This window comes from Salvia hispanica, chromosome 6 (assembly GCF_029641045.1).
Source record: "Salvia hispanica isolate PSC_SH4W2 chromosome 6, Shi_PSC_v1, whole genome shotgun sequence".
Classification (NCBI taxonomy): Eukaryota; Viridiplantae; Streptophyta; class Magnoliopsida; order Lamiales; family Lamiaceae; genus Salvia; species Salvia hispanica.
The window spans coordinates 23,784,573-23,812,519 of NC_142697.1; the positions used below are offsets into that span (position 1 = coordinate 23,784,573).

General features: G+C 37.8%; 6 protein-coding genes across 6 annotated transcripts; 4 read left to right on the plus strand and 2 right to left on the minus strand.

Moving 5' to 3' along the window:
• Positions 1 to 3,073: 3,073 nt before the first annotated feature.
• On the plus strand, positions 3,074 to 4,998 carry LOC125205275 (DGCR14-like protein). Its single transcript, XM_048104112.2, has one exon. The coding sequence runs from the start codon at positions 3,196 to 3,198 to the stop codon at positions 4,750 to 4,752; it is 1,557 nt and encodes a 518-aa protein (XP_047960069.1). The 5' UTR covers positions 3,074 to 3,195; the 3' UTR covers positions 4,753 to 4,998.
• Positions 4,999 to 5,260: 262 nt separating this feature from the next.
• Positions 5,261 to 7,468, plus strand: LOC125205276 (pectate lyase-like). Its single transcript, XM_048104113.2, has 4 exons — positions 5,261 to 6,069; positions 6,150 to 6,795; positions 6,880 to 7,122; positions 7,191 to 7,468. Exons 1-4 carry the CDS (start codon positions 5,864 to 5,866, stop codon positions 7,422 to 7,424), a joined length of 1,329 nt encoding a protein of 442 aa, XP_047960070.1. The 5' UTR covers positions 5,261 to 5,863; the 3' UTR covers positions 7,425 to 7,468.
• Positions 7,469 to 12,290: 4,822 nt separating this feature from the next.
• LOC125203694 (single-stranded DNA-binding protein WHY1, chloroplastic-like) lies at positions 12,291 to 16,398 on the plus strand. The gene is made up of 8 exons (XM_048102103.2): positions 12,291 to 12,655; positions 12,844 to 12,944; positions 13,029 to 13,121; positions 13,542 to 13,636; positions 13,763 to 13,836; positions 13,936 to 14,024; positions 14,186 to 14,335; positions 16,137 to 16,398. Exons 1-7 carry the CDS (start codon positions 12,394 to 12,396, stop codon positions 14,309 to 14,311), a joined length of 840 nt encoding a protein of 279 aa, XP_047958060.1. The 5' UTR covers positions 12,291 to 12,393; the 3' UTR covers positions 14,312 to 14,335; positions 16,137 to 16,398.
• A 1,245-nt stretch (positions 16,399 to 17,643) lies between these two features.
• Positions 17,644 to 20,240, plus strand: LOC125203348 (putative WRKY transcription factor 72). Its single transcript, XM_048101672.2, has 4 exons — positions 17,644 to 17,783; positions 18,529 to 19,008; positions 19,089 to 19,202; positions 19,406 to 20,240. Exons 1-4 carry the CDS (start codon positions 17,694 to 17,696, stop codon positions 20,114 to 20,116), a joined length of 1,395 nt encoding a protein of 464 aa, XP_047957629.1. The 5' UTR covers positions 17,644 to 17,693; the 3' UTR covers positions 20,117 to 20,240.
• LOC125203347 (Pentatricopeptide repeat (PPR) superfamily protein) lies at positions 19,365 to 22,552 on the minus strand. Its single transcript, XM_048101671.2, has one exon. The coding sequence runs from the start codon at positions 22,413 to 22,415 to the stop codon at positions 20,562 to 20,564; it is 1,854 nt and encodes a 617-aa protein (XP_047957628.1). The 5' UTR covers positions 22,416 to 22,552; the 3' UTR covers positions 19,365 to 20,561.
• A 288-nt stretch (positions 22,553 to 22,840) lies between these two features.
• On the minus strand, positions 22,841 to 26,021 carry LOC125203718 (Leucine-rich repeat protein kinase family protein). Its single transcript, XM_048102137.2, has 6 exons — positions 24,495 to 26,021; positions 24,284 to 24,408; positions 23,952 to 24,195; positions 23,668 to 23,852; positions 23,422 to 23,592; positions 22,841 to 23,337 (listed from the first exon to the last, which is right to left on the minus strand). Exons 1-6 carry the CDS (start codon positions 25,714 to 25,716, stop codon positions 23,080 to 23,082), a joined length of 2,205 nt encoding a protein of 734 aa, XP_047958094.1. The 5' UTR covers positions 25,717 to 26,021; the 3' UTR covers positions 22,841 to 23,079.
• Between the last annotated feature and the right edge of the window lie 1,926 nt (positions 26,022 to 27,947).

Genomic DNA, 27,947 nt, shown 5'->3' on the forward strand with positions numbered 1-27,947 from the left:
AACCTTCTCCCCAGTAGCCAAGATGAACACAATTCGAGTCTTATTGTCTGTAGCGGCAAGCAGAGATTGGCCTCTGCACCAATTCGATGTGACGAATGTCTTTTTTCACGTTGAGCTGAAAAAGGAAGAAGAGGTATATATGGAGGCTCCTCCAGGATTTGCAGCAGACTTCAAGATAGGTGAAGGATGTAGGCTAAGGAAAACACTATATGGGTTGAAGCAGTCCCCAAGAGTATGGTTTGGAAAGTTCGTCGGGGCAATAATCAGTTATGGGTATAAATAGAGCAACTCCGATCATACTCTGTTTCTGAAGAAAAGAGGAGATAAAATCACTTGCTTGATCATTTACGTCGATGATATGATTATCACAGGTGATGACTTGGAAGAAATTGAGAGCTTGAAGAGGAACCTGTTTCAGGAATTTGAAATGAAGGATTTAGGAGATCTCAAGTATTTCCTTGGGATTGAAGTGTTAAGGTCACAGAGAGGGATCTTTTTGAGACAGAGAAAGTACATTTTGGACATCCTAGTAGAGACGGGTCTCCTAGAGTGTAAGCCAACAGATACGCCTATAGCAGTTAATCATGAGTTGCAGAATAATGATAAGGCCGAGTTGACCGATCGAAGTCGATATCAGCGACTAGTTGGAAAACTTATTTATCTATCACATACTAGGCCAGACATTGCCTACGCAGTAGGGATCGTAAGTCAGTTTATGCATCGACCACAGACGGACCATATGGAAGCAGCGCTCAGGATTTGCCGATATCTGAAAAGGACAACAGGACATGGACTGTTGTTCTCTAAGAGTGATAATCTCGACATCCATGGGTACACCGATGCTGATTGGGCGGGGAATCCTAATGATAGAAGGTCAACCGCCGGGTACTTTACCTTTGTTGGAGGTAACTTGGTGACTTGGAGAAGTAAAAAGCAGAAAGTGGTCGCCCTCTCGAGTGTTGAGGCAGAGTTTCGTGGAATCAAAAGTGGACTGACTGAGATAATGTGACTAAGAAGACTGATGAAGGAACTCAGCTTAGCTCCTAGCAGAAAGTGTCGACTATACTGTGACAACAGAGCCGCTATAAGCATCTCAGAGAATCCAGTTCAACATGATCGAACCAAACATGTTGAGGTGGATAGACACTTTATCAAGGAAAACATTGAAGGAGGCATTGTAGAGCTGCCATTTGTTCGCTCAGAGGATCAGCTTGCTGACATTTTGACAAAGGCAGTCAACAAGAGAGTTTTTGAAGAGGCTCTTTGCAAATTGAGTATTGGAGACCGCACCACTCAATTTGAGGGGGAGTGTTAGAAAAGAAAAGATTGTGATTGGAATCGATTACTCCAATTAGGTGATTGACAAAATATTTTGTAATTAAATTATAATACTTGGTGCCCAAGAATACTTGAAGCTCAAGAATACTTGGTGCTCAAGATTACTTGGAGCACAAGTTCTACCATATTTACTTGTTTGTAATCCCTATTTAAAGGGTGCTTTATATAATGAAATAATCATCCTATTCAAAACAACCATTCTCTTTTCTTCTTCCCTTTCAATTATGTTTTCTGCACCATTTAACAATATGCACTTAATAATAGGACGTGAAGAAGAAAGTTATAAACTATTTGGACGAATCACCTAGAAATAAATCATATTGATTGCCATGTAAGAACAGCTGATATGTATCAATCACTACATTTCAGTATTTAAAACATAGTTTTCTCACAATAGCAAAGCCTACAGTTCAGACACTGTCAACAACGATTGGACTTCGAACTCTGTGGGCCCCATCAGACCATTCGAGTGAGGCCGACACCATTTTCCTGCTGATCTTATCACTGATAACCACTTCAAATGATTTTCTCTCATTAGATGCTCCAAATGATAGGATTCCAGGTCTTACTGTGATGGCATACTCGCTGCTTTGCACAACATTTGTTCCGGGAGAAATTCACAACGTCAATAGCAACGTGACTAGTAATTGAAGGGTAGTTGACATCTTTATGAACAAGTGCCTCTGGAGATCCAAGCTGGACAGGTGAAGTTTCCTGCGATCCTAGCAGAAGGTGCTCCTCCTCTTGCAGTCCCTTTTGCAATGCCATAGAAACTAGCATCTCTCACAAGGTTTCCTGCTGCTGTAGATGCAGTGTGAGTTCCATGGCCAATGATGTCTCTGGCTGAATTAGTGTTCGATGATGAATTCGAGTTATAGTAAAGCTTACTGGAAATCAAGAATTAAGAGTCAACACAAAAAACACATGATTGTGTACTAAGAGAGGAAGAGATCATACTTGTTGCAAGTGAAGTTCATTCCACCATTGCAGGCCCCTCTCCATTTGTTCGAAGGAGGCCTGAAGGGCCAAGCACCAGTGTCGATAACACCAAGATCTTGTTGTTTGAGGATTTAAAGTTATGCTAGGGAAAATCGACACCACCTTTCCATGAAATGCATAGCAATTCAGTGAGTAATTTCGTCGAAAATCACTTGGAATGAATTATGCAGAGATGTGTAAGGTAGGCTGCAAATCCATTGAAACTCCTCTTATAACTTCTCACCAAAGATTTCTTCCGATAGCTACATATGGGTTACATATACCAGCCAATATATAGTTTTGCAGCATGAATAGCATAAAACTATTTATGCAAATAGAAGAATTAGTATACTATACACTTGATTTAAAGAGATAATGTTCAAGGACATGATCCTATTATTAATCCCATACTTATTTTGTGTATGAATTCAGAGGATCAGCAAAGCAAAAAAAGAGCAACCTCTTGATTTTATTTGAGTTCCTTTTATGTCTTCACCAATAAAATAGGTCCCCGCTAATTTATTGTTACTTGTTTAAAAAGATAATTCAAATCCAGCGACAATGAGCAACATATTGAATACTTTATCAATTTATCCTATCATTCTAGAATTATTTTTGTTCCTTGTAGAAATTGGATTTATTTACAATTTGTCGTACTTGTTAGTAGTAACATTTTCAATTTAATAAAGATTCGAAATATTGCCATATTTATTTATTTCAAAAGTCGGTGGTAAATTTTCCCTTAAAATGGTTAGTCATCGACGCGTTCCACAACTGAAGACCAGAATTCTGATCTGATTTCACCCAAATTCTCAAACCCTAATTCCTCAATTTCTGTTTCTTCTCCTCCCTCCCACAGCATCTCCAACTCCAACAATCATGCTGCTATCCCCAGGCCACTCGCCGCGCCACCTCTCTACGCCTTCACCCGCCCCTTCCGCTTCCTCCGATAACCCTAATTCCTCCCATGCCACCTCTTCAGCTCCCGATTTCGACAACCGAAAGCGCCGCCGTGGGCCCGATGTTCTGGACGAAGACGCATACGTGGCCGCAATCGAGAAGATAATCGAGCGAGACTTTTTCCCTGACATCCCCAAGCTGCGCGATCGCCTCGATTGGCTGCAGGCAATTCGCAGCCACGATCCCGTGCTTATCCGCGATGCCCAGCTCAAGATCCTCGAGCGCCGCCGCATCCGGAAGGGTGAAAAGTCCGCTGCTGATGCTTCGCTCCGCTCCGCCACTGCAACCCCTGGTTCGTCCTTTTTACGAAATAGTTCGGTTACTCCGTCGTTTTACAATGAGCATAAAGAGAATTTTGTTAGCGATAAAATTGACGGCGGTGATGATGGAGGGGAAGGGCAAGTGGATGTTTCGTTGTCGCTTGATGAATTTTTTAGAAGGTACACAAGTGAGGATAATGAGAGCTTTTCGAAGCTTGTAGAGAAAGTGAATCGGAAGAAGAAGGAAAAGTATGGGTATTTGTTGGGAGCTGATTCAGTCGAGGGGAATTCCGGGAACAATTTGATTGAGGAAGGGAATAAACGGGAGAAAAGTAGTACTGATGGCTATGGAACATCGGATCAGCCGGTGAGTACATTGGACGGGTGGAAATATACAGCCAAGAACTTGCTGATGTATCATCCGGCTGATAATGGCGAAGTGCCTTTAACTGAGGAGGAAAGAGCGTTGAGGTTGAAGGCAATGACGAAGGAAATTAGCAGACCAAATACGAGATTCCATGCCAAAGCTTTAGATGCTGATGAAGCACAGGATGATGACTCTGCTGTTGTGCTCTATCCACCTGTTGCTGGGGCTACTCCTATTGCAATAAGCAGTAGAGATATTGATAAGGTGAAGAGATATGATTTGGAGGATTTGAGGAAGACCCCAAATAAATTCTATGCAGAGTCTGAGAAGAAGGCAGATAATGGATATAGTTTTGTGAAGACGCCTTCCCCTGCTCCTGGGGTTGATGAGTCACCTTTAATAACCTGGGGTGAAATTGAGGGGACTCCGCTGAGGTTGGAGGCAGAGGATACACCAATTGATATTGGCGGCAGTGGGAATGGACCACAGTTTAAAATTCCGATGCCTCCTTCAAGGGATATGAAGGCGCATTCTTTGTCGAGGGAGGCTGCAAGGAAGCTCAGGGAGAGGTCAAAGATGTTTCAGAAACCACCACTGCATTCGCCAGTTAGAGGAGGAAGCGCAAGTCCAGGTCGACAAATACTTTCACCTGCTGCCCAGAAGTTTATGAGGAAAGCAATTGCCAAGTCTTCAAATTCTATTGATGAATCCCTCAGAGCAAGTTATCGCAGTGGGAGCCCCGGATTGAGCACTCCAAAAGCTGGGAGGAGTATGTCTCGGTTGGGAAGAGATGGCAGCGTAGGTTCCAAGTCACCTTCTGTGAGAGAAGGCTCTGATCCACCTTGGTGATCGGTCTCTACATCGTCAGTTCTTGAGTTCTTCTATCCTTACCAGATGCAATCATCTAGTAGTAGTCTACAAATTTATGGGGCATTCCTTTCAGAATCTTCAGATGGCGAAGAAGATATAGTTCTTTCTCTATGTTTATTTCATAGGTTTCTGTCTTTACTATTATTACCTTTCATGTTGTAAAATGGTGAATGTTATGCAATGCAATAACCTTGATTGCCAAAATGAGATTGTGATTGAGATTGAGATTGAGAGTACAAGGTCCTTTGAAGCATTTATTTATTGTTCAGGACTACTATTATTCTTGTTGTGGGTATTTGCTTTATTTTTTATTTATACTATGACATTCCCATAAGGAATGATCGAAAGCCTATAAGGTGCTTGCGCTGTTATAAAGGATTGACAGAGCTCATGAGATCTTGTTTTTAGTTCTATATAATATACTTATAATAATCAGAAGCACCATTCTGCGGGAGTTACAGATTCACTGGGTTTATTATTGTGAAGCTTAGTTGTGGACTCTTCCTCACTGAGATAAAAATTACATTTTGGAATATAAACAGCTACTGTGTTACTTTTTGTTTGAAATTGGAGATATTGAAGCTTAATACCCTAGGTCCTAAGTTTATTTATCCAATTTTCTTTTAAGATTCGGTGTACGCAAGAAAATATTTGAATTTTGGAATCCAATGTCTGAATTTGTTAGTTCAATATGTGAAAGATGCTAAGACTTGCATAGAATAATAATACTACTAGTTTGCAGTGGTGCAAATAACTGACTACTTGCCAATGTAAAGGAGGAAAACATATTCCTAATAAATGGGCGATCTATTTCATCACTTTTCTTTAAATAGGTTCACCTCTCATTAGTACAAACGTCAATTGTAGTACCTCCATCCTCACTGGTAATCCATTCTTGTCGCACAAACATCCATAATCCTCTCCTGGCTAAATATGTTTATTTATCCCCTTCATTTTCATCTTTTTCCATGTACAAGTCTGCCTCAGGCTCTGTACATTCATATCTTTTCAAGGAAACGAAAACCGAATCACTGGTCTAATCTCCAGTGATTCTTGTTTTCCATTCCTTGTTAGAATATATACATATTTCATGGCGTCCATTTATAGCATCAAGATGTCAATTCTCCTCCTCTCCCTGTTATATTTAGTTGCACTGCTGCCTAAATCCAACGCAAAAATTGCAGAAATGGATGATTATCTCAGAAAAAAGGCTGAGCAATCCCATCTTGAATATATCAAGGCCTATGTTCCCAACCCTGAGGCTGTTGCTGAGGAAATCAGTCAAGAAGTTGGCGAGTAATTCCTCTCTCTCTCTATATATATATCTCTCTTCCTCCCTTTCTCTTTCTCATGCATGTTTGTTTGCATTTGCATAGGACAATGGTGCACCATATCACCAAGAGGAGGCACCTCCTGGAAGGTGGCAACAAGGCTACAAACCCCATCGACCGTTGCTGGCGCGGCGACCGCAACTGGGACCAGAACCGCAAGAGGCTCGTGGACTGCGTCCTCGGCTTCGGCCGCCACACCACAGGAGGAAGGGACGGGGAATTCTACGTCGTCACCGACAACTCCGACGATGACGTGGATAACCCTAGGCCGGGCACCCTCCGGCACGCGGTCATCCAGACGGAGCCCCTGTGGATCATCTTCGAACGCGACATGCTCATCAGCCTCAAGCAAGAGCTCATCTTCGCCAGCGACAAGACCATCGACGGCCGTGGCGCCAAAGTCCGCATCGCGTACGGGGCCGGCTTCACGATCCAGTTCGTCCACAACGTGATCATCCACAACATCCGGATGCACAACATCGTCCCGGCCTTCGGAGGCCTGATCAGGGACGCTGTCGACCACATCGGCCTCCGCACCATAAGCGACGGCGACGCCATCTCCATCTACGGCTCCAACAACATCTGGATCGACCATGTCTCCCTCTCCAAAGCCACCGACGGCCTCATCGACGCCATCGAGGGATCCACCGCCATCACCATCTCCAACTGTAAATTCAACAACCACAATGCTGTAAGTTTTGGACATCATCACTAATCACTATCAAGAACAAGAACAAGAACAAGAATTGAAGATTGTTTGCTAAAACTGGCACAGGTGATGCTTCTTGGAGCACATGATAGTACTACTGAAGACAAACTGATGCAAACAACAATTGCATTCAACCGTTTTGGTGAAGGTTTGGTGCAGAGAATGCCGAGGTGCAGATGGGGTCTATTCCACATCATCAACAACTACTATTCCCACTGGCAAATGTATGCCATCGGCGGCAGCGCAAACCCCACTATTATCAGCCAGGGCAATCGATACAAGGCTGCAGACAACTCCAACACCAAGCAGGTACCAAACACAAATGCGCGCGTATATATGCAGAGTACTGAGCAAGACAATTAACTTGTTGCTTGCAGGTGACCAAGAGGGAGTATTCTTCTGAGGAGGAGTGGCAGAATTGGCAATGGCAATCCGAAGGCGATGTGTTTGTCAACGGAGCCTACTTCCAATCTTCTGGTCCGAAGATCAAACACAACCACTGGAGTGTTGCCACAAAGAGGCACATGATGAAGTTCAGGCCAGGCTCATATGCAGGCAGGCTATCGCGATATGCAGGCGTCCTCAAGTGCGTTGCAGGGAAACTGTGCTGATCGGGGAGGTAGTAGGAGAATTGTACATCTGCATCCATCACATGTATGACGTCGGAAAAATATTTCAATAAACGTTAACTTTGTTTATCAAACAATGCTGCACTTTTAATACAATATCATCTGTCAAGTTAACTAATAATCAAAATCTTGATGGGAAAGTCCTTCTGTTATGCCCTTTAAACGCAAACATTGATCACTGAAACAACAATACAATTCGGAAAAACCTTTCATAGCAATGCTTCTCTTGCGGTGCTTTTCTGGTTCCGAGAAGTAGTTCTTCATAACCTCAGAACTCACAAGGATGATTCCTTGCAGCAGTAGTTCCTTTGGTTCTCTGCAATCAAACGCATTTAATATTTTGAAATCGAGAAGCATACAATTTGCTATAGTGAACTCAAACCTACAATAAAAAGACTTTGTTACAACAAATCTTAATAGCAGCAACTCTTCGTGAAGCATAGGATCTATTTTGTCAGAAGTTTTTCCACCAAACTCTAATCTATACATATACAAAGCCACAGTTTTGGCCGGCCCACTTCTTTAATAAAATTTGGATTTATCATATATCATAAATTTTTGACTCATATTTTATCTAAATATATTACATGCTGTCATTGTTTTGGCACATGTAAAGCAATTTCAGATTAATAAAAGACGTTTGAAAGACGTGTAAATGTGCAAAACCATTCTTAAAAACTATAGTACTTTTTAGCTAATAGGTCAAATCATATGAACTATTGTAAAGTAACCATGTGAAAATAAAAGGCTGACAATAAACCCCAAATGACACAAGACTTTCAATAAATTCAAATAAGCATTTGGGTAATGCAAATTATAGGAGTATATTTTTTTATAAGTTTTTAGGCAATTTTCACAATTGTCAGCTCCTAAATTCTCGTGCATTGTTGAGATATCTCGAAAACCATTGAATACTTCAATAAATTGGTGTATAATAATGTAAAAATTTTAGTCCCTACGGCTAGGGGTGCTTAAACGGTTCTTCGGTTCTCGGTTAACCGGAATCGGAACCGGAACCGACCGGTTAATTGAGGAACCGGAACCGGAAAATCCGGTTCCGGTTCCGGTACCAGTTCCAACTTTTTAAATAACACCGGTTCCGGTTCGGAACCGGAACCGACCGGTTCCTAACCGGGAACCGGATTATAATTCAATTTTATTTTTTTTATAATTTAATATACTAAAAGATCTAATTTATTGAATTAATTTTGAATTAAAGTAAAATAGTTTGAAACATTAAGTGATTTTTAGATTTAAATGTTTAATCTGTGATACTTTGAATCTATAATTATTTCCCTAATCCATTTTTTATGAACTAACTACAATGAGTAGAACATCATAAGTTTGTTTTTAGTTTTCAAAAGAACTTATCCAAATACAATATCATTTCATATGATATATTTATTACAAATTTATGTAACAATTCATTTAACATACGATTTTAACATATTTGTGAATAATTTATTAAGTGTTCCGGTATAAACCAAATAGTCACAACAATATCAATTAGTATTGGAAATTCCAATGAATACTATGTTTAGCCAAAAAAGGGAAAATGAAATTCAATTTTAAAACTCATTTTTTTAAAAAAATTTGCTAAAGTTTAGAACTCCTATTTTTGTATTAGTAAAAAATTGCTAACATAAACTAGTCCGACCTGACCTACTACACTTGGCATTACTCTTATCCATATATGAATATTATTGTATTGTTGGTTTGTATTTTGTGTATTTATTTTAATTTTTAGGTATTATTTGTTATAATTCTAGATGTTGGATTTTTTTTTTTTAGTATTGAACTATTTAAATTATAAATAAATTCGGATTAAAATTACACATCGGTTCCGGTTCGGAACCGGAATCGACCGGTTCTTAACCGGCCTGTTCCAAACCGGAACCGATCGGTTCCGGTTCCGGTTCCGGTTCTTGAATTTATGAAAATTTAAAACCGGTTAACCGGTCCGGTTAGAACCGGAACCGGCCGAATAAGCAGGCCTACCTACGGCCTAGATTAAGAGTCACTTTTTGCCATAAAAGTCCGTCCCAGTTTAAGAGTCACTTTTAGAATTTTCCATATTTGGTCATACAATTTTACCTCATTCTTCATCAAAATTACATAAAATTGTCATTATCTACATTAAAATAAATCAAAACAAAAATCAAAAGTCAAAAGGGACCCACCTTCAACCAACTCCACCATCTCACTTCATTTATTACACACTCTATCATCTCACTTCATTTATTACACACTCCACCATCTCCCTTCATTTATTACACACTTCAACTCTTTCTTAAAATCCGAGCCATAACAATAAGTGACTCCAAATGTGCACGGAGGGAGTATTTTTTAACCACTGTGTATTAATGCATTTATTCTTTATACTGGAGAATCATATTTTGAATCAATCATGCAGAAAAAGTGGATGAACTGGTCTAATTTTAATTCAAGTTTCAAAACTTAGAGCCAAAAATCGAAGCCTTGCCTCTATAAATACCCTTTCCCACAATTGATGTTCAAGCAAAATTTCGAATTATAATCTATTTTGTATGTATTGGTTTCATGCTTTCTTTCTTAGTTATGTTAATTCATTTTTCTATAGTTTGTTATCTTTCTCCAATTTGTTTATCTTTTTTTAGTTTTGTTACCATCTTAGCAGATGGGAAGATGAATCTATTTCTCTTGGCAGATGGGAAGATGAATCTATTTCTCTAATTCATGAAACTACATGCCTCTTTCTGAAGAATCCAACTTAAAGATTGAATTTATTCAACATATTTAAGCGTATAAGCAAAATGGTAAGACAAAATAGTATATAAAATTGGCATATTATGCCACAAAAACAAAGCATATGACAGAGACAACAGAGATGAAAAAGATGAAAGTATTTCCCGAGATTTTATAATTATATTACAAATCATTTTAAGAATTCGGACGTCAATATCTTTACTTCCTTTTTGAGAATGTGGAGACAATGCGATCGAGTTGGTGTCGGGAGAATCTGCTGCAGTTCTACAATCTACACCCTGAAGCAAAGCTCCCTCCATTCCTTCATTGTCGGAGTGCCTGAGCATGGACAAGGAGACCGGCAGAGGAAGAGCGATGGAGGAGCGGTGAGGCAGAGCGGAAGGCATGGCGGCGATGCAGGCTGGTGGGCTTGCCGACGTGATTGAGAGAGAAAGAGGGATAGGGAGAGTGCAGGCGCCGATTTGGGTATGAAATTCTGTATCATTATATTTATGTTTTAAAAATTAGATTTGATATTATTTGGGCTATATATTTTTAATTTAAATTCTTCTTTGTAATTAAATTTATATACCGTTTTTTGTCTTTAATTTGAGTTAAAATTGGAATTGAGCTAAAGAGTATAATTTGCCTTTACTTGGGTCAAAATTGAAGTTTTATTCACTATTGTATACTTTTTCTTTAAAAACTAATTCATAAGCTAAATGACAACATAAATATAAAATCTTTTCAATTTTCATCCTATATTTACTTAGCTAAATTATTTAAAATACATTTTAATTAGTCTTCCATGTACTCCATCTTTCCAAAAAAAAATAGACCACGTTGTGAACGAAATAGGTTTTAATATGAAATTGGTAGAGTAAGAGTAAGAGACATAGTGTTAGTAGAATGTTGGGTCCATATCATTAGTAGTGTTTAATTGTGTTAGGTAACAAATGTGGGGTCCTTTTCCAAACTGGGTCTATTTTTCGAGGACAACTAAAAAAATGGCAAATATATTCTATTTTTCGTAGACGGAGAAAATAGTATTTTAGTTAGTCTCAAATTTTTCGTAGACGGAGAAAGATGAAATAAAATATAGATAAAGGTGTTTCTATTTTTAATAGTAGGTTATCTTGGTTGAGATAAACCAAAAAGAAAAATGAAACATCTTCGGTGGGACGAAAGGGATTACAATTATGATATATGTATTCCCTTATTATTATATTCTACATGTTGATAAACTTCTTCATTCTATCTACCATGAAACTTATTAAGTTATTGTTTTTGGTCAGATAGTTTTGGACTTTGTGTAATAGTTATTTTTTATATTAAATTTCTTTTAATTTAAGCATTTAAATTTATGTATAAATAATATTTTTTATTACTATTTAGTAGTATATAAAATTATTTAGCAGTTTATTAATTTATATAAAATTTATTTATATTTAATATTCAAGTTATATAATTTATAATTATATTTAATTTACTAATGGTTTGTGGTTACTTTTTAAAATTTTTATTTTTATGTATGAATACTTATGTTATGTATTGAAATATTTATTTATTTAAATTATATGCTCTTTTTTTATCCTTAGACGCATCCTTTAATTGTAAATCATAGTCAAATTGAAACACATACTTTTTTTAATCCTTAGTTGCTTATTTCATCTTTATCATTTTATTATTTTATTTTACTCAATTCAATCAAAAATTAAAATTGTATAAAATCGTTTATTAAATATAAAATGTTTTATTTAGAGTGGATTGAGAAAGACACAATTTTTTTTTGTTATTGTTTATTGTATTTTTAAATTTTTATAATGGTATAGATACTTATTTTAATCAACACATATTCTTAATTATAAATATTAGTATTATATTCTTTTTATTCTTTTTTTAAATCTACTTATCTTAGAACTTATTTTCATTATTTGAAAATCTTATATCCCGTGTGTGCATAGCACGTGTGATAATATTAGTTAATTAAATTCAGCAGTCCAAAACGCACCAAAATGCAAGGAAAAGTCAAAAGCCAACAATATTAACACGTGGAATTCTAATACTAATTGATTATATTGATTCTAATAATTTTATTATATCGAGTTGAAGATTGTGTGGATTATTGACCCTTCCTACTGCCAAACACATCCTTTATTCCCTCCACCCGAAAAACCTTTGCTAAACCCTCAAACGGAAGGAAAAAGAAAAAAAAAGGCTACCCAGTATGATAATCCACAGTTTATGTCCACCCAGAGGAGGCGCGGCGATTTCAATTCAACAACCCCAGAAATTGTCCGCTTTTAATTCCGCTATACCCACCAAATTTGTTTCCACAAGGAAAAGTTCTTCACTTTTCCACTGCCCACTTCGATATCGCTCTAAAAATGCAACATTTTGTGTGAAAAATCAGTACTTGACTCCTCAAGAACAAAGTCACCAGCAGCAGAAGTTTTCCCCTTACGACTCTCCTTCCCAATCGCAGCCTGGTTAGTTCTCCTCAAATTTGGTTCTTGGATTATCAAAAACATTTTAGTGCAGCTGTCAGTTTCTTTTTGTTAACTTCGGAAATAAGGAGATTATAACTAGCGTCTAATGAATCTGTTTTGGTATATTTTAGTGGGAATTAATGTCCCAATCGACAAGGGAAGCATTTAATCTCCAATTGTTTGTATAGGAGGGCAGTTTCCACCAAGGGTTTATGTGGGATACTCTATATATAAAGGGAAAGCTGCTCTTACAGTGGAACCTCGTGCGCCAGAGTTCTCTCCTTTAGAGGTATGTTTGTTGTAGAATGCGTTTGTGTTGATCTTGGGGATTTGAATTACACAATGGTGATTGTATGTTTGTTTTGTGGATCAGTCTGGGGCCTTTAAGCTGTCGAAAGAGGGCTATGTTCTGCTCCAGTTTGCTCCGGCATCTGGTGTTCGTCAATATGATTGGAGTCGGAAACAGGTTAACCTTCCTTTTGCCTTATTTGCCTTATTCATGTTTCTGATGCACAAGGAATTATTTTTCTGTATAATAATTGTATGTGTGAGAATTGAGATGTTTGAGTGTATTTGATGTTGATCTCTGTAGCTAGATTTTAGTCTTGATTTGATATGGATTAATGAATATGAAAGGTATTTGCATGATGGAAAAGTTTGTCTAGATCTTGATAATGATATTTTCATTCTCAAGTATGGAAATTTCTAAAACGTGGCTCATATAAAGCCATCTTTTTGAGGCAAATGAATATGATAGTTACCTTCATTGTTGAGCCATTGTTGTGATAGAAACTGGAAGTAAGCGTGCCATTAAGCTTGGCATGTGACTCCCCTCGACCTCATTTTTCTCCTAATGTCATACAATCGTATTTGATTGTGTCTCCAGGTATTCTCGTTATCAGTGAATGAAATTGGACACATAATCAGCCTTGGTGCAAGAGGCTCTTGTGAGTTTTTCCATGACCCAAATAAAGGAAAGAGGTACTCTCACATTTTAGTGAGCTTGTTAGCAGATCCTGTCATTGTTCATATTGTGGGATAGTGTTAGTTTTCCTTAGCTGTGGGGAGAGATTTTTATTCCTAAACTATTGAGTTTGAATCATGCAGCGATGAGGGCAGAGTGAGGAAAGTGTTGAAGGTGGAGCCTTTGCCTGATGGTTCTGGCCACTTCTTCAATCTAAGTAACCCCTTCAAGCCTCTTAAGATTTTGATTGTATCGCTTTTTAGTGCCAGTATATACTTTAAATCTTTTTAATGCTTGGGTTATGGGATTCTTGAAGGTGTTCAAAACAAGATCACCAACGTGGACGAGAACATCTATATCCCCATCACAAAGGCAGAGTTTACTGTTCTTGTATCATCTTTTAATGTAAGCCACAGTTCAATTCAATGCAAGAAATGTGAGATTTTGTTGCAATATTTATGTTTCTTCTAGTGATGGAGAATGAATAATAAGAAAATACTTTCTTTCTAAATCCTGCTAAGAAGGTCATGGTAGACTGTTCAAATTATGTTCGTACTTGTCTGCAGTTTGTTCTACCATATCTATTGGGCTGGCATACCTTTGTGAACTCCATAAAGCCTGAAGATGCAAATCGTCAAAACAGCTCTAACGCCACTAACCCTAGATCTGCAGACTTCGAATGGACCAGATAGCAAAAAGGTTTTGAGGTTTCCTAGGTAAGAAACTGATTTGGCTTTCTTCCTAGGAATGCTTATACATTGTCACGGTTTATTTGCTTTATGTATGCTCTCTGCTATATTGATAAGAATTGTTTTTGCCATATAAATCTATTACTCCCTTGCCATTGGGAGGAAGAAGCATTTATGTGTTAAAACTTTTGAGATGCATGTATGATAATATGATATGACTTTGGAAATGCCCTCCTCATTGCAGATGCCTACTGTATTTTAAGTCCCACCTTCTTGTATATTCAAAGATTTTCTTCCACCGACCAGAGAATCAAAAAAATAAAATGGTTGGAAAGTCCTTTGTTTATAAAGATATCTATCTCATATTATCTCTGAGTGAGTAGTACGTAGTATTAATTGCTGTATTTTGATCTACGTAGTGATGGAATACAATTGAGAAGTCAAGGTTTGATTGTGGAATATATCCTTTAATACTCCATAGGCCATAATCTTGGATGATCTTTGAATTTGGAATTATGTCATATGGATTTAGTCAATCAAGCTAGCTGCTTTAGTTGCTTACATAGAAAGTAATTAATTTCAACTTTCAACTAATCTGAGAACTTAGCTTGGAGAAACAATGTAGTAGTGAAGATCTAGCCGGTACTTACTTCACTAATTAGGAATATATTAATAATTGTCACGGTTTGATGAATTTTATCACGAGATCGATAAATCATTGAAGACGTCAGTTAGTAATCAACTTTCCAATAACAGAACTATTAATGTTTTGCGCCAATATAGGTTGTCATGAAAACTTCTATTTCTCTTTATTTATGAAAAATAATGAGTCTACGCCAGGAGCAGGTTAGACTTCATTAAATGTTCGTAAGAAATTGTGTTTTTAGATATCCTTGTCTACCTATACATTTTCAGCAATGGCTAAATTACTTCTTCCTTTGGGAAATTTGCATAATTATATTCTTTTACCAAGTTTCATGGAAGTGCCAAGAACAACATGTCAAAAGCCAAGTTGGCATCGAGCTTATTACCTTTGTTTTCCAAAATTGATGTCTGTGCTTGCTGCTTTAATCTATCATATTGAATCTCCTCGAATGGCCATTTAGTTGAAAGTTCTATGATTTCTGAAGGGACAAAGAAACATTTAGTTCTGTAACAACTTAGAGGAAAGGACAAGCATTGCTTTTTTATTTGATTTATTTGTATTAATCAATTGCTCAATTAGCATTTATTAAATATTTTCATTGACCTGTAGGAAGGTGGCTGGAGGGTTCAGTTTTATGACTTTATCACATGTTATGCATGAATATCTGTCTGACTAGTTGGAAATCGGTGTATAAATAATCGAATGAAGTCATGCAGCACAAGTAGGTGATAATTTAAGAAACATATCCGTTCACATTCATCGAGTCGTCATTTAGGTTCCTTAAGGTACATTCTCGGGTCAAACCAATTTTAAATCGAAAGCATCAGCTTCTCATAGTAGTCGGTTCTTGTACTTAATCTGCATCCATTGACCTGTTTCAATAGATTAGCAACTAGTTGCTTTCATCTACTAAACAATCCCAGTGATTTGTAATTGAATAAGTTAGAAATGTACTTGATCAAAGCTGTCAATTCTTAGTTGTTACTTGATTGATGAGTTGGTGATCTTATTCTGTATATTTAACTCTTTTTATCTTTCTTTCTCCCATAATGCTTAAGAAATGTGGCAAGTTGGTATCATAGTCAATGACTGGCAAAATGTGTGCATATTCAAATAGCATTTGCAGAATTTGAGATCTCTGAAGACTTATTTTAAGTTGAATCTGCACATGTTTGAATGCAGGCTCCTGAAAGCAGGGAGTAAGCTCTGAGCGGATATCGATGTTCTTGATCTTTCTGAAGCTTGTTAGAGGGGGTGGTTTCATGCATAGCTTATTTTGAGTTTAAGTTGCATAGCTTATTGTTGCTACTGAAAGTTGACTAGGATCTTGTTTCATTTTATGTTGTGACCATTTTCATATTGGCCAATCTTGATTAGTTTCAAATACGTTGTTGAGAAATGAGAATTATGGTTGGCATAACTAATGTGATTTTGGTTTTTGATATTTTTTCACCAGGTATTTATACACTTCCTCTACATCAAAAAAATATTGTACATCTTGGTGTTGCATGAGTTGTAATAAAAGCTAGATATTGGATTTTATGGGTGGAGAAATGACCCACTTTTATGTTTTTCTTAGTGTAGATAATCGTAGGCCATGTTTGATTTTCTACAAATAGATGTGTAAAATGAGGGCGAAGTATAAATGAAAGATGTCAAAAGAGAAGTCAAGACGCATTTACTATTGTGGGACACCTCATGATAGGGATGTGCAAACTATTTTACTTGTAAATAAAATACTACTGATATTATTAACACAAAATTAGTTAAATAAAAGATAGGAATAAAAAATAGTTAAAGTAATGAAATTTATAAATAGATAGATACTAATTTTAGTAGACAAACAAAAATGTAAAAAATAAGTAACTACTAGTGTATATTTTTTTGGGATGATTTTTTCACTATATTTCTAATTAATAGCTGCCATTCCGCAAAATGGCGTGTTTTTAAAATATTTATGATTTGGGATTATGATAAGGTTGAAAAATAAATGGTCAGTGCTTAAAATATTTATAGTAAGGTTGACAAAAGTAGAAAGGGCCAGAATAAGACAAGATCTACAGTGAATTAAATAAAAGGTGATCAGTTGTCTATCTCTGAATTAACGGTAAAATTTAACTTGTAAGTCCTAATCATATTTCTTTATTTTTACAAACGGATTATGTAGAAATATTGAAATATCCAAATAATTTTGTTAATGGGATTCAAACCCTTAATTAATTAATTATTTATGTTACTTAAAATGAATTAAGACAAAAAAATTATTATTATGGTCAGCATAGAAGGGCTTGAATAAGAGTCAAACGGTCAAACATGGAACTGCCGGTGTTCGTACGCCGTAATTGTCTTCAAAGGGCGGCGGCGGACCCAGTTTCATGCTGCTTCGTTGTCAATTTTGTTTCCACCATGTAATACTAATCTACAAAGTGCATATGCATTTAATTTTGAAATAAAATTAATTCCTACAGTTGACAAATATTTATCAATTTGCAGTGAATAGATCATACTAGTATATAGGAAAGTTGACACACTTGACAGTTGACATTTAATTTCATTGCGTAACATGGAAGAGGTCAGCTCTGAATCCTTCATTTCCTCATAATGCATAGTTTTTTATTATACAAGTCAAATCTTTGGGCTTGTCTATAAATAGAAGACTAATGAAATCAATTTTGAGAAGAAGAAAAAATCACAAACGAAATTCAGATAAAGAAAGTTTCTAAAGCTAGAACAGGAAGCATGATTTTTGAGGGAGAAGCGATGATAAATATGTCTTCAAATAATGATGAAATTGAAGAAACCCTAAATACAGAAACGTTATCGATGGAGGTAACCAATTTTTTTTTTTTTTTTTTAATATCTTTACTTTGGATCCTTTTTGTAGTACTACTCTTTTCATTTTGATCGTTCTTGAAATTAAAGAGAAAATTAGTTGCCATCTGTTTAGTTTAAGATATCATCACAAGTTTTAAGAAGATCATCGACTGATTAAATATGTATATATAATAAAAGTAGAAATTAAAGCTCTAGAATTTTTTTTTTGACCCTTTTCTATTTCTTATCGTGAATAATTTCTTGAACTGCAGCTGATATAGATAATTCTTTATTGTATAGATCTGGTCAAACTCAATTAGGGTAAATATATGTGATATGTGATCCATATCATTTGATGCATCACCCTACTAATTAATCCAGCTGTTAATACTGTCATTAATTAGTTAATTAAATTTCGAGATATATATTAGAAGCAATTATTTATTTTCCATGAGTTGCGTTAGTACCCTGTCAATTGTCATTAATTGGTTAATTAAATTAATGCATGCAGCTAGCTAGCTGTCTCCTGTTAATTTGTTCATCATCACATATTTTATTTACAATAGATAATGCATCTTATCAAAACAAATAAAACACGACAAATGTGAAACAAAATCCAAGCATGAAATTAATTTAAGGGGGAAAAAAAGAAGAAAAGTTAGATTCAGCTAGTAAACATGAATTGGTCACCAGATCTGCTGAATAAATAATTGGTAACTAATAATTCAAGATCTAATCATTTATATATATGTGCATGCAGGGGGCAAATGTGACAAGAGCAAAAGTGAAGATGGAAGAAGTTAGAAAAGAAAATGAGAGATTAAAAGTCACATTGTCACAAATCATGGAAGATTACAGTTGTCTTAAAAAGCAGTTCAACGGCATAACTGACCAATCCAAGAAAGTAACAAATCTCGCTTCGATGGCCGGTTCTGATGAGGAATCGGAGCTGGTTTGTTTGAGTCTTGGGAGATTCTCAGGCCCTAAGGAGGAGAAGAAGATGATGAACAAAAGCAAAACCCTAGAAAATGGAAATAAACTTGACGGAATCGAACTAGGGCTCAACTCATGTCACCCGGACAATTCGAGAAACAGCTTAGATGAATCTAAGGAAGAAGGGAGCAACGACGTCCGATCATCCACCAAACATTCTAGAATCGGAGATGATGAGATTTTGCAGCACAACAACCCTATGAAGAAACCTAGGGTTTCTGTAAGAGCTCAATGCAACACTCAAACGGTACTAATAGTACATTTTATTTTGTTTGAATCTTTGCATCATTAATTTCATTAGTCTGAATAATACTCTCTCTTGATTAGATGCATGATGGATGTCAATGGAGGAAATATGGACAAAAAATAGCTAAAGGAAATCCATGCCCCCGGGCTTACTACCGTTGCACTGTCTCCCCAACCTGTCCCGTCAGAAAACAGGTTTGTGCTATTAATTAGTACTTCTGCAGTTCCAAGTTACTTGAGTTGTATTCCGATATAATCTCTCACAAAACATAATTGTCACAACTCCCGAGCTTAAAAGAAAGGACTACTAACATGGGACGAAGGAAATAGTGATTTTTTTTTTTTAACATTCACCCAAATAAAGAAATGGAACTAATAAATGGTGTTACAATATGCAGGTGCAAAGAAGTATAGATGACATGAGCATTCTGATCACCACCTACGAAGGAGCTCACAACCACCCTCTCCCGCCTTCGGCCGCTGCAATGGCTTCCGCCACCTCCTCAGCCGCGGCCATGCTCAGCTGCGGCTCCACCACAAGCACCAGCTGTCTAACCGGATACAATTTCAGCACCGCTTCGAATTTCCCACGAGCCACCATCTCCTCATCACAATCACACCCCACAGTCATACTCGACCTCACCCCACCAAATCACCACAGCAACAGATTATCATCAACCCTATTTTCCAACACTCGCTCTTCCCCAACTTCCCTCAACTTCTCATCCAATTTTCCCACCACGATGGCGCCACCTCATTCTCACCATCCCTTTTTCTCCGGCGTCCAAAAGCAAACTGGGAATGATCAGAAAATTGCTGCAGCGATCGCCCACGATCCGAGTTTCCAGTCAGCGTTGGCTGCCGCTTTCACGTCAATTGTTGCGAAGAACAACAATGTGAATGGAGCTAGAAGTTCTGGAATGAATTTTCATCATCTGAATTTCGCACAGCCGTCGACGACAACGAGTACTGCAAGCGTAGGTTGCGCAGCGAGCTTCATGAGCAGATTTGGGCAACCAATGAATTCCCAACAGCATAACTTGACATTGGCTGCATCAAAATCCCGAGCTATGTCATTGGCAGATGAGGGAGAACACCTCAGCTTATGAGGTTTCCAAGTTCCATAACTGAAACCCAGATCCATTGTTTTAAACACAGTTTACTCTTTTTTCATTGTTTTCGAGTAGGAAAGAATTCTCACACACATATATATATATAGTGTAATTTAAGGAATGGATATCCGAGTAGTATAATATCATAATATTAATTGCCAACTGTAACCTTCATTTTCTATCATCCTGCCTCAAGGCCTAGCTAAAACTCAATATACAAATTAACAAATCAAGTATACAAATGTTATAAAATCATATGGATAACGCATGGACAATCACAAACCATGTGTAATTTACTATCAAAAAGTAAAAGAAAAAGAAATGGAGGTTTTACTTTTACATGTGACTAATACAGAAGTTGACTGTTTGTGAGCAGATTTGTGGTGTTGAAGAGCGCTACAAAAATTGATATAACATTGACTCTAAGCAAATAATCCTTTTTCTAGGCGCTTGCAACTGAACTAAGCCCAGGCAGTTTTCTCAGTCCCTTCTTGTCCATCAACTTTCTTATCTTGTGGACATCTTTCCACCTATCTTGTCTGGCATATATGTTGGACAAAACCACAAACGGAATCGGGTTTTCAGGCTCTAATTCTACAACTCTCTGAGCCATCTCTTCTCTTAACCTATTATCCATATGTTGCTCGGAAGCGCCAAGCAGAGAAGCTGAAACGAAAGCAAACGTTTCATCTGTTGCTCTTAGGAGTTCCAAGGCTTCATCTAGCCTTCCAGAACGACTAAGGAGATCAATCAAGATACTCATATGCTTCGAAGTCGGATTAAAACCATATCCCACAGTGAATAATCTAAAAATCTGGAAGCCCTTGTCAACATGGCCACTGTGGCTGCATACAGACAAAAGGCAACTCAGAGTAACTAAATTTGGCTCAACATCATGCTCTACCATTTGATTGAAAACATCAAAGGCTGCTTCACTCTGCCCATGTTTTCCATGCCCAGAAATCATGGCATTCCAAAATGCTGGATCGTTTGGCTTTACATCAAACTGGTTAAAAACGTTGCAGGCTAAACCAGGTTGTCCACACTTCATATACAGGTCGATGACTGCAGTAGCCAAGAACACATCATCAACGACTTTCCTTCTTGCAGCAAACGCATGTATCTCCTTTCCATAGCTCTGCATCGACAGGGATGAACAAGCTGCTAGCAAGCTAGTGATGCATCGCACACTAGGTATTGCACTGCAAGATAGCATCTTTCTGAACAAGAGAAAAGCTTCATCAGCCTTTCCTAGCTGAGTGAAACCACTGATCATAGAATTCCATGTCACAGAGTCAGCTTCTAACCCTCCTCCTTCAGTCTCTAATTGGGAAAAAAGATCTACAGCCTGTTCACATTCACCATTTAGCATCATTCCAGCTATCATCGAATTCCATGTTATCAGATTTCTGTTACCACCCATGTCACTGAATACACCATACGCACATTGCCAAGAACCGCATTTTGAATACATATCTACAAGGGCAGTCCCAACGTTAGTGTCGAACTCTAATCCAACTTTAACTATAAGCCCATGAAGCTGCCTACCAAATCTCACACACCTACCAGTTCCACAAGCAGACAGCACAGAAACCATGGTAGCTATAGTAAGTTTCTCAGATAACAGCTTCATTTCCTTAAACACACACAACACCATTTCCACAATCCCTTTCTCCGCAAGCCCTGATATATAAGCATTGTAGAAAACCACGCCTTTCTTCTCAATCCACTTAAACAAACTCGAAGCAAAACCCAACTCCCCACAATCTAAATACATCGTCATAAGCGATGTTGCTGCATAATCATCGCTTTCTACGCCAATCTTGATGGCTAAACAATGCAATTGCATCCCAACCGCAGCATTCTCACAAGCAGACAACACACTCGCTACCGTAAAGGAATCGATACTAAGGTTAGGGACACTAAATTGTCGAAACACTCTAAAACCTTCTTCTGAAAGCCCATTTTGTAAAAAACCGGAAATAACAACGTTAAGTATAGATATACTTGGATGGGGAATTACGTCGAACAGTTTGGCTGCACTGTCGACTAAGCCCAGTTTCATATACATGTTGGTGAGGTCGGTAGTCGTGTGCTTATTCATACACCCAAATTTGAGGAGGCTAGCGTGGAGCATTTGGCCGCCGGAAACAGCCTTGAGAGCGGCGCAGGCTTTGAGGATGTAGGGAAAGGTGAAATTCGTCGGCGGGATGGAGGCGGCGTGGTTATGCGCGTAGAGCGCAATGGCTTCTTTGTACAGTCCATCTTTAACTAGTTGTGCTATTTTTTGCCTCATAGGTTGCCGGCGGCCATCCACTGCATTGCCGGAAAAACTAGTCCTTTGTAAGACGGAAATTGCTAAGAGCTCCAAAATCGGATCTTTTTATTTGTTTGGGTCTCCTAATTTAAAAGTTTTGGTCAAATAAATACAGTTATATTAATGTGAGATCATTGTAAAATAAATAATTAGTACTAGTACATAAAATTTGTCATGCCAGTGTGTTTTAACCTAGTTAAATATGATTACAACAGTTTCATAGTGAAGACTGAAAACTTATATATAGGCAAATCGAACTATTTTACCCTTATTAATGCCCAAATTATTTTGCCACATATTTAGAAAAAGACAATTCGTTACTATAATCGCATCCAAAATGTGTCCAGACAAAAGTTGTGTGTTTATTTATGCAACATCGATACATTTGAAGGTGGAAATTCAAGTAATGAGATGAAATAAGTTAAAATTTCCCCCTTACAGAAGTTGTGAATTGAGTATAGTCTCAGCAAGCTAATTGTGCAGTATACATAGAGAGGTGACAATTTACCCCTCAATTTTGCATTTTAAGTTTTAGTCATGAACTCATGATGGGAAAAACAGAGAAATTTTTACAAAGTTTGATCATCAAATTTGCTAGTTGAGATCTGATTATGACAAGCATCAAAGCAATGATTGGCATAAATCAGATTCTGTTAGTAAGGTTTCCACTAAGATTGCCACTAAGGTTGCCACTGTTAGTCCATCCTTCTTGAACCTGCACAGAATACTGCATATGCCACAGCACATCCTCCACAGTCGGTCGTGCCATCGCGTCTTTGCTCAAGCAGTTTACGGTGATCTGCACCACTGTTTTTAATGATTCATATGCAAAGGTTCCCCTCATCGACGGATCGATCAGGTCTCGTAGCTTCGATGGTGACTCTGCCAAGCTCCTCTCCAACTGCAACCATCAATTTATGTAAGTAACATTGTGTTCAGTTTAAGGTAATGTAGTAAGAATGCTAAGTACATATTTTATGTATACCTGAAATTTAAGGTCTTGTAGTTCACTCTGAGAGTCTATAGGTCTACCGGTGATGACTGCAACAAGAATAGCTCCCAGCCTATATATATCTTCCTTTTCTGGATTTTGGCTGCTGCTTTCTGTGTTCGTGTTCGACTCATCTGATCCGTGCAGAGGGCTTTCCGCACCCACCTGATGAAAGCAAGAAGTTTTAGTTTGATTCTTGAGTTTGTACATAATGCATGATGCATCATTCTGTCTTTTTACCTTAGATGGTATGGTTATGTTGTAGCTACTGATTCTTGCAGTGAGGCTCTCGTCTAACAGAATGGTGTCGATTTTGATGTCGTTCCCAACAATCCCGCCCGTGTGCAGGTATTGTATACCTCTCGCTACGCCCATCGTGATGCCCATTCTCTGTGGCCATTTCAGCGCTTCTCTCTTTCTCCAATCTGTTATTGAGAAAAAACGAAGTTAGCTGATGAGCAAGAACTGGAACCACTGTATAAGTCCCGTGATAGGACACATAGTGCCAATTATAGGTGGTGTACCGATGAGGTGGTCTCGTAGTGAGGCGTTGGACATGTTTTCAAGCACGATGAAGACAGTGGTGGCGGAGCTGGGATGGTCGTGGTAAGGGACGATGCAGTGGCCTAGCACGCTCACCAAATGCCGGTGCCTCAGCTTGGATATCACCTCCATGTGGTGCTGCAGAGCTTGAGGAGAATGCTTCTGTTTCAGCTTCAGGCATTTCACAAGCACCACAGACCCATCTCTCAGCCTTCCTTTGTATAGCTGATCACCCACATTTCAAACATTCATACTACTACAGTATTATTCAACACCAAAACAGAGAGAAACAGAGCAAAATATATACACATACCTGTCCTTCACCCACTAGATTGGATGGATCGAAATCGTTCGTCGCCTCCTCCATATCCTCGAGTGTGAACACATGGTACGGGGGCAGCCCTATCGAAGTCATCCTCATCGGCTGTGGAACATGCCCTGATCAAAGGTGCAAACACCAAACTCATTTCATAGATCAAAAAAAGGACTTAAACACAATTCATTTTACTATGATTGATGCTTACTTCCCAAAGGAGAGCCTTTCTCCATCACAAAACTCTCACTTCTGAATTCATTAAGCCCTTTCATCTGCAGCCTTCGGTAAATAACAATAATCAACAGCCCCAAAACACCCAATATCGCCACAATTGCACCAATTACTCCAAGCACAATGCCTAATTTCAAGGTAGATTCTTCTTCTTCCTTCCTCTTCACAATAGGCATAACTGCAAGTGCATCTTTCCGGCAGAAAGCAGACGGTCTCTGATACTTGGACGTCGTATTCGACAGACAGTTCCACATTATTACAACCGTTCTGTTCCGGACGTTGGCAGCAAGACAAGAAGGCAACCTCCCAATCAAAAGATTACTCGAAACATCCACAAAACTAAGATTACCACTGCAAGAAGCATTGGGTGGGAATGCCCCACTCAACTGGTTCTTGGATAGACCAATGTGCTCAATCAACGGCAACGAAAACAAAAACGAAGGAATCGGGCCAACGAGCTTATTAGACGAAGCATCGAGATATTGAAGCTTGCTCAACTTCTTCAAATCCTGAGGGATTTCAGATCTCAGAGAGTTGTTAGCAAGATTGATGAATGCTAGATTGTTTCCTAGTGATGGAAACTTAGGCCCAAAATAGTTGTTTCTCAAATCAAGCTCTTCAAGAGAGGATAAAGTAGCTAGATCAGGAACACTCCCATTGAGCAGATTATCACTCAAGACTAGGCTTTTCAACCTCGGATAAGTCGAAACAGAGGTGGGCAGTTCGCCGGAGATGAAGTTGGAGCTGATGTTGAGAGCTTCAAGAGACCGGAAGCGGTTGACTTTGGGGGGAAGCGGGCCCCACAGGCCTAGTGAGACTAGAGAGAGTTTCTTGAGGTTTGAGAGCTTTGTCAAGACGGTGAAGAAGGAATCGGTGGAGAATCTGGGGGAGAGAGTGTGGTGAGAGGCGGCGGCGGTGTTTGAAGGGGATAGGTTGGGGACGTGGGAAGGGGAGGTTCTGTTTCCGACAATGGTGAGCTCAGTGATGTGATTGTCGGAGCAGACGATTGTGAGGGTTGGGGTGGGAGGGAGGAAGCAGAAGTTGGTCCAGTTGTTCCATGTGTGTAGAGATTGTGGGTATTCTAGAAGCTGCTGGATTTGGAACAGGATTCTGGTCTCTGTTGGGACTAATTGAGCATTCGAAAACGGGAATGTGGCGAGAATCAAGAAACAGAGTGGAATCCATGAATACTTCTCCATCGTTGAATCACTCTCTCTATCAAATCAATCACAAATCATAAAAGGAAAAGGGTGGCTGCGATTTCACCTGAGCATCTCATCTCATAAAAGTTAGATGCAAGAAAGAGGTTTGTAATAAAGTGACTTCCCTTTTTTGGGTGCTAGTTGTACAATGAAAAGAGAAAAGTGCAGCAGCAAAATGAGTATGAGAGGGAAAAATGTCAGGAAACTGGTGGAAGTTGGGGATGATTCAATGCAAAGGATTTAGAATTAAATTCATGTTCAGTCTGAGATCTGAAGCTGACAATTTCCTAAAGTAAGCCAAAGTCAAGTCAGATGTCTTTTAATTCACACAAGATTCAGTTATTTCATTATTTATTTAGTTTTTTCGTATTGCTTATAAAAATATAGAGACTGGAGGCCATGCTGATGCAGTTAACTATATAAAACTACTATATAAATGCGGTGGTCCAGCGCGGCGCGGGCTACGATATTAAGGAAGCGCAGCCGTGAAGTAATGAGGAAGTCAAGGGAGCTCGGAATTAAACGGCGTCGTTGGAGGGGTTTGACTGCGGGGTTTGGTGGAGCTGCATGCAGGGGAAGAGTATTCGCCGTCGAATGGGACAGGGCACGTGGGCTTCTCGTGATGGGTGGGGTGGAGGGTTTTAGGGGGGTGGGTGGGAATGTGATAGAAGAATAATTAGTTAGAGATGTCGAGATCAAATTGTCGTTTTCAATTTCAATTACTAGATCTTTACGTCCATTCTAAATTATATGTGTGTGATTTAATTGTAATAATTATAAGATTAAATTGTCGCTCTCTTGGCTTCGTGACCGACAAGACCATTCAGCACAAAAGGACTTGTAAAAGTAACTTATAGGTGTAAAGTTTCAAAATTTTAAAAGGTAGAGTAATTTATTCACAAATTGATTTAATAATTGAAGGAGAATTTTCCATAATAAGTACTAATTCACATAAATTTGTTGATTACTCGCACTACATGAAAATATAAAATAATGATGTATAGTACTATTACTATTATATATTGTTATACTATTCACAATAATAAATGTTGCGATGTCTAGGTGCCATAATTACATTTAGTGGTTGTGCGTGATTTTCTATCATTATAATATATGCATTCTATCATTATCAATAAGTGCTTCAAAGAAAGCTCGGTGCTTTTCCAATTTTTAGTACCACATCCTAAAGTATTTGCGTACATGATTTTTGTTCTTTTGACTTGGGCAGAGGTGACAACTGAGTGAATTTTGATCAACATACTAAACTTCAACTTAAATCAATACACATACTTTATTCTGACTTTCTAAGTCCTAACAGTATACTAAACTCTTAAATCCTAACTATTGATTACAGAATAATGTGACAGATTCAGCTAGACAACAATTAATGCTGCACAGTGAGAAACATAGGGAAAAAGGGCCGAATTTTAGTGATTCTAGATGTTATATATGCAAGTTACAAAATTCAATAATTCTAGTGATTCTAGGACTGCATATGGAGTATTTAATATCCCGATTGATACAATAGTTACTAGAAGTAGAACTAAGTAAGCAATGCATGTTACCTAATTCCCATGTGAAGATTTGTATACATTCATATTTAAAATTTCGTCGGTGGTGTCTAAAATCTAAAGGCAAAAGAGTATAATCTATCAACCTCACAAATCTTGGTTTGATGTGTTAGTCTCACCTAATTTCGAATATGCATGGTCATTTGTTTTTGTCTCTCTGTTTTGTTATAGCTGCAATTATTCTTTATATTATCAAACAATATAAAAACAAAATTTACAGCGGTGACCATTTGAAATACTTGCATATATATATCTAGTGGCTGAATATCATATTGTTTTTCGGTATTAACTTCTTTTTTATTAATGTGGAAATTTCGTTATAATTATACTATTGTTTAATCGTCGCTTTGTTTGTATAGAAATCGGTATGGATTTGGAAAATGAGTTGTCAATTTATTGCTTAAAAATTAGTCATTGACCAAGTCAATTACGCTTAATTTGTCGTGCATATGGATTCCGTATCTTATTGACAATTTGTTAATTTATTTTTCGATTTCTCAAGTATTTTTCTTATTAAATTAATTAAGCAGACTTTTTTGTTCTTGCTTTAAATAGCAGGGTAGCTTTGCTACTACTTGTTGGAGCCAGTCAAACTTTAGGATTTGGAACGACGTTCTAAAATTCACAAATCAAATTTTAAAAATTTAAATTTACAAT

Coding starts and splice junctions, on each gene's coding strand:
- LOC125203347 (XM_048101671.2), bottom strand. CDS start 22,415: ATGAGGCAAAAAATAGCACAACTAGTTAAAGATGGACTGTACAAAGAA.
- LOC125203718 (XM_048102137.2), bottom strand. CDS start 25,716: ATGGAGAAGTATTCATGGATTCCACTCTGTTTCTTGATTCTCGCCACA. Junction 24,409..24,494: donor GAAAGGCTCTCCTTTGGGAA/GTAAGCATCAAT, acceptor ACCTTTGATCAG/GGCATGTTCCACAGCCGATG. Junction 23,338..23,421: donor TACAAGACCTTAAATTTCAG/GTATACATAAAA, acceptor TGATGGTTGCAG/TTGGAGAGGAGCTTGGCAGA.
- LOC125203694 (XM_048102103.2), top strand. CDS start 12,394: ATGATAATCCACAGTTTATGTCCACCCAGAGGAGGCGCGGCGATTTCA. Junction 13,122..13,541: donor ATGATTGGAGTCGGAAACAG/GTTAACCTTCCT, acceptor TTGTGTCTCCAG/GTATTCTCGTTATCAGTGAA. Junction 13,837..13,935: donor TGGCCACTTCTTCAATCTAA/GTAACCCCTTCA, acceptor GGATTCTTGAAG/GTGTTCAAAACAAGATCACC.
- LOC125205275 (XM_048104112.2), top strand. CDS start 3,196: ATGCTGCTATCCCCAGGCCACTCGCCGCGCCACCTCTCTACGCCTTCA.
- LOC125203348 (XM_048101672.2), top strand. CDS start 17,694: ATGATTTTTGAGGGAGAAGCGATGATAAATATGTCTTCAAATAATGAT. Junction 17,784..18,528: donor CAGAAACGTTATCGATGGAG/GTAACCAATTTT, acceptor ATGTGCATGCAG/GGGGCAAATGTGACAAGAGC. Junction 19,203..19,405: donor CCTGTCCCGTCAGAAAACAG/GTTTGTGCTATT, acceptor TACAATATGCAG/GTGCAAAGAAGTATAGATGA.
- LOC125205276 (XM_048104113.2), top strand. CDS start 5,864: ATGGCGTCCATTTATAGCATCAAGATGTCAATTCTCCTCCTCTCCCTG. Junction 6,070..6,149: donor ATCAGTCAAGAAGTTGGCGA/GTAATTCCTCTC, acceptor GCATTTGCATAG/GACAATGGTGCACCATATCA. Junction 6,796..6,879: donor AATTCAACAACCACAATGCT/GTAAGTTTTGGA, acceptor AAACTGGCACAG/GTGATGCTTCTTGGAGCACA.